General features: G+C 38.3%; 1 protein-coding gene across 1 annotated transcript in view; it reads left to right on the top strand.

The window, feature by feature from the left end:
• Positions 1-5009, top strand: part of BIRC2 (baculoviral IAP repeat containing 2) — a 7182-nt gene extending 2173 nt beyond the window's left edge. The window contains exons 3-8 of the mRNA XM_010141794.1: positions 124-202; positions 755-803; positions 1720-1962; positions 3539-3793; positions 3937-3978; positions 4790-5009. Coding sequence (XP_010140096.1) covers positions 124-202; positions 755-803; positions 1720-1962; positions 3539-3793; positions 3937-3978; positions 4790-4983 — 862 coding nt within the window. The 3' untranslated portion in view covers positions 4984-5009. The remainder of the gene's footprint in view (positions 1-123; positions 203-754; positions 804-1719; positions 1963-3538; positions 3794-3936; positions 3979-4789) is intronic.
• The last annotated feature ends 204 nt before the right edge of the window (positions 5010-5213 follow it).

Here is a 5213-nt window from a genome sequence, read left to right as displayed (position 1 = left end):
CTTCTGAAGGAAGAGAAACGGATATAAGTTATGCTGTGTCATTGTAAACTCTTTCATTCTCCTCTATTTTCTTCCATTGGCAAGTAGAAAGTATAATTTTGTACACTTTTGTCAATGTTCCAGGTGTGAGTATCTGCTTCGTGTAAAAGGAGGAGAGTTTGTAAGTCAAATTCAGGCCAGGTTCCCCCATCTTCTTGAACAGGTAAACTTTACTGTTCTGTAACTTTATTTTTCCTTTGTTGAAGAGTGATATGTTCTTTCTGGGAGTTTGGTCCTTCCTTCTGCCTTTTTTCTGCATATATTTCTACTAGGTTTATAACACAATAAATGCTCTTCACGAGCACAAAAATGAAACCAGTGCTGAACCATAGCTAATGGACTTGGACTAGTAGCGTTTAACCTGTACAGATTACTTATGGAAGGTGTAACAAGGAGAGGGAATATGATTCAGTGAGTAATGCAGATTAGTAACTGTATTTCAGATTTCAGTCATGGGCAGCCTGAATGATTTCTATCCATAATGCTTCTGGCAAGAGTAAGCCAAACTTCTCTTCATGGCAGTGGTCAGCACTAACTTTACGTTGATTATATAGCTGCACAAATTTGCAGACTTGTGTAGCTGCATGTAAAATACTTAACAGGTACCATTCAGGTAGAAAGCTCAGCGTGGTTGATGAGGGAAGAATGTGTTAGAAAGGTATGTAGGGGGAAAAGCGATGCTTTGATACTAATGTAATGCTGTTGTGTTCCACAGCTCTTGTCAACCTCTGATACGTCTGTAGATGAAAACATTGATCCCCCAAGTATGTATATTAAAGCATGTTTTTAAGCTTTCTCAGCATTTTTCACACTTTATGATTGGCTATACAAAGCTAACAATTCTTAGATTTTACTGGAACAACAATATTGTAAGAGTTTTCTAACTAATGATAAAAGTTAGGTAGCTTTGGCATTATATGGACAAGCTTCAAGGAAGCACCTTTAAGAGGTCTTGTCTTTAATTTTCCATATTAGCAGCCCTGTTTTTTGGTTTTGAATGCTTGGCATTAGCTGTATTTATGGTTTTTGGTTTCATAGGTGGGTTAAACAAAACGCGTCAATTTGGGATTTGTCAAATTGACTAGTGGTACTGAACTTGGTGGAGCAGTTGCTAGAGGGTGTCATGACTATGCAGTTATGCAACTCCATTTTTAGGCATGTAGTTAGGTACGTGCTTGGAGTTGAACAGCAGTGGTCGAGGAACAGGTAAGATGAGGTGATAAAGTAAAGTCTTTCTGTACTGGAGTCTAGTTGTGGTGGAACTGAACTCCTCCCAGGGGTTATGCTGGCATAACTCTGCTGATTGAGGACAGTGAGTCACAATCCCACATGTCTGGTGCTTAGTAAATAGAATGGAAAATACTGATCAAGAGCTGGAGTAGAGCAATTGTTTGTACTACGAACTCTAAATTTTTATCCCCTTGCCCCTCCCCCTCCAACATTTTTCAAGGCTTTTCATGAATTAATGAAGTTTATTCATGAAACTTAGAATTGAATCTAAGTGACTGGCTTCCATTTTTAAAAGTAAATAGTTAAAATCCGTTTAACTGTTGAAACTTTTTCATGCTAGGTATTCATGTGTATATGCATGTGTGTAGGTAATGTTGATGTGTCCGACTTCTGAATTGCACAGGGATTTTATCCTTTGTACTATACATGGTGATTTTGCTCTTTGATTAGTTATTCATTTTGAACCTGGAGAGAGTCCTTCAGAAGATGCCATCATGATGAACACGCCTGTGGTTAAAGCTGCCTTGGAGATGGGATTCAGCAGAAGGCTAATAAAGCAAACGGTGCAAAGTAAAATCTTGGCTGCTGGAGAAAACTACAAGACTGTTAATGATCTTGTGTTTGATCTGCTTGCTGCTGAAGATGAGAAGAGGGAAGAAGAGAAAGAGAGACAGCTTGAAGAAGTGGCATCAGGTATGCATGAGGCATGAATAAAGCAGGGATCAGAAGTGGTTTGTACTACGTACAGTTTTTAGAATTTTTTATTCACTAAGTGATTTAATGTAATTGCTATTGGGATCAGTTTCTGAAAAACATTGTCAGGGTACCTGTATGGAACTAGCAGTCTAGGAATTGTTTCATTCCCTCTGAGGAGGATGGTTCATACAGAGGCCAAAGGCTCAGAATCACCTGATTCTGTCTACAGGAACAAACCCACATTTTTAAAGTTTTTGTGCCTTTATATTGCTGTTAATCCAATAAATGGAATCAAAATACTTTACTTGGCATGCTCTGCTAGCTCTTTTTCCCATATTTGCAAGCTCTCTAAGCCACTTGAATCAGTAAGCCACCACATCCACCTCCTAGAAGACACCATAACCTTTTACACATTCTCATTCTGTAAGACAGCCAAAGGTTTGCTTTTCCGTGTCTAACTCAACCATGTAGGTCCGTTATTTAAGTGTTCATTTGATGTGTGTCTTTAATATTTCCTATTTTTTTGAAATATTCCCTATTAAATTTTGAAGCCTAAACCAATCCTACTATTTTTGAGTCTGTGACACAGTAATGAAATCTCCCGATTATAAATTTAATGAGACGGCTTCTTTCCTACTTGCATGTTCTATTCAGCCAGTAAATCCTAATGATTTTTGGCTGTTGTTTGTGATAGAGTTATTTAAGTGTTCATTTGATGTGTGTCTTTAATATTTCCTATTTTTTTGAAATATTCCCTATTAAATTTTGAAGCCTAAACCAATCCTACTATTTTTGAGTCTGTGACACAGTAATGAAATCTCCCGATTATAAATTTAGTGAGACGGCTTCTTTCCGTCATTTCTTTCATTTGCATGTTCTACTCAGCCAGTAAATTCTAATGATTTTTGGTTGTTTCACAGTAATGAAATCTCCCGATTATAAATTTAATGAGACGGCTTCTTTCCTACTTGCATGTTCTATTCAGCCAGTAAATCCTAATGATTTTTGGCTGTTGTTTGTGATAGACCATTTAAAAAAAGAAAGTAATCTCCCAAGTCTGGTTTTGCAGTACTTCTGGTTTTCTTGCACATAGTTCTGTTGGACACCTCTTAGAAAAGTGTGATTCTATCTGCATCTCAGACATGATTTTGACTGCCACTGACTGAAGTTAACCTGTTGGTTGTTGGTGAATTAGTGTTGGTGTTGTGCAGAGGTGTGTGGTTTTTGTTTTTTGGTTTTTTTTTCTTTGCAATTCTGCAGAGAATGTAAGTCTTTCTAGTGTGGTTAGACAAGATCCCCTCAGACAGTTTAACCTAGAGCTGGGAGCAGGAGGTTTCATTGGTGAAAAGGGTTCAGCTCAGAAGCTGCTTGTATGTGGTTTTCTTGTCTGTTCTTTACGTGACTACCACTAAGACTTACTGAGGTGTTCATTAATGATGTCTAGTAAGTGACCATTTCAAGTGGAGTTTAAGGAATTGTCCCTTAACAGGAATGTATCAATTAAGCATTTAAGCAGAAATGCAACTTGTAATCATATATTCCTAACAAACCTCTAATCCCCTTTGCATTCCAGATGACTTGTCCCTAATCCGGAAGAATCGAATGGCTTTATTCCAGCGTTTGACATGTGTACTCCCAATCCTCGGGAGTTTACTGTCAGCTAAAGTGATAACAGAACTTGAGCATGATGTTATTAAGCAAAAGACTCAGACACCACTGCAAGCGAGGGAGCTGATAGATACAATTTTAGTGAAAGGAAATGAAGCTGCCAGCATATTCAGAAACTGTCTACGAGATTGTGACCCTGTACTGTACAAAGATTTATTTGGTATGTCTGTCTTTTTTTTAAAGGGTGTAAGTTTATAGAAGTCTAACCAGTGCTGTCTCGGCAGCCTAAAGATTAAAAGAAAAATCAGAGGTTGTTTGAATACAGATTAGTCAAATGACTAGGATTTTTTTCTCTTATTTTAGTGGAAAAGAACATGAAGTACGTTCCCACAGAAGATATTTCAGGTACTTTAGTCTCTGCCTTCTTACTTTAAACGGTATTGTGAGACAAATAGCTTACATCATAAAAAGAGAATGACTTGGTTAAGAAATAGGTTTTATGCTTTACCTTCTCCCTAATTTTGCTTTAGTAAGATGGACTTACCTGAAAAAGTTAAGTGCATGCACAGACTTGCAAGTCCCTCTGTTCTAAGCTCTATCCTGTGCCTTACATGTACTTTTGTACCACAGGAGGTAGAGCTTTCTGGAGCTCGACAAGTCAGGCACGTACTGGACTTAATCCCAGTGCAAGTTCTCATTCAGGCGTTTGATAAAGACTGGAATAATAGGTTAACATTTTATAGCAGGAATCATCTCTGCTTTTCCAGAATGGGTTATAGGTGTCCTAATACCTAGCCTGACCAACAGCTGGGTAGATAAATACATGTCAGACACGGGATTGGGTTTGCTCTGGTTCCTAGTTCTGTAGTTCTGTATGTTAATAGAGTGCAGTAAAGTATTCTGGTCAGGCTGTGCTCTGCGCACAAGAATAGCCAAGAAGAAAAATACAGCATATACTAAAATGTAAATGTTGTTTGGTCTCTAGAACTACAGCTGGCCTCAAAGCCCTGAGCTGTTTATCACAGCAGTGGACAGTACAGACTAGTTCCTTGCATGCCACGTTCTGAGCTCTGGAAAATGCACTTTCTTTCTCACTGCCCATCTCTGTTTAGTGAGTACAGACAGGGAGATAAAGGGTGAAGTGGAACATAGCTCGTCTTCTATGTAGAATGTGCATATATCCAGGCTTCTTAAAAAGTTAAATAATTTTTTCCAGGTTTACCTATGGAAGAACAGTTGAGAAGATTGCAAGAGGAAAGGACATGTAAAGTTTGCATGGACAAAGAAGTTTCTATTGTTTTTATTCCATGTGGTCACTTAGTGGTATGCAAAGAATGTGCACCGTCCCTTAGAAAGTGCCCGATCTGCAGGGGGACGATAAAGGGCACAGTTCGTACATTTCTTTCGTAAAGAGGGGAAGTTGCAAAACATCCTTGTTCCCGTCATCTCCAACTGCTGAAGTTTAAGCAAGCAATGTCTTAAGAATGGAAACTTGTGGTGCAGAAGATGATTAATCAACTACCTAACACCGTTGTGTAATAGTAATCTGTATCATCTCGCTGAGTGTACTCGGTCTTCCTTGCCAAAGACTATTTCTGTTGATAAAAGTAATTCAGAGGTGAGGTTTTTATAGCTTTCCT

This window comes from Buceros rhinoceros, unplaced genomic scaffold, assembly GCF_000710305.1.
Source record: "Buceros rhinoceros silvestris isolate BGI_N320 unplaced genomic scaffold, ASM71030v1 scaffold2798, whole genome shotgun sequence".
Lineage (NCBI taxonomy): Eukaryota > Metazoa > Chordata > Aves > Bucerotiformes > Bucerotidae > Buceros > Buceros rhinoceros.
Note: the sequence above shows the minus strand (reverse complement) of the source record. Positions and strands in the feature narration are given on the sequence as shown.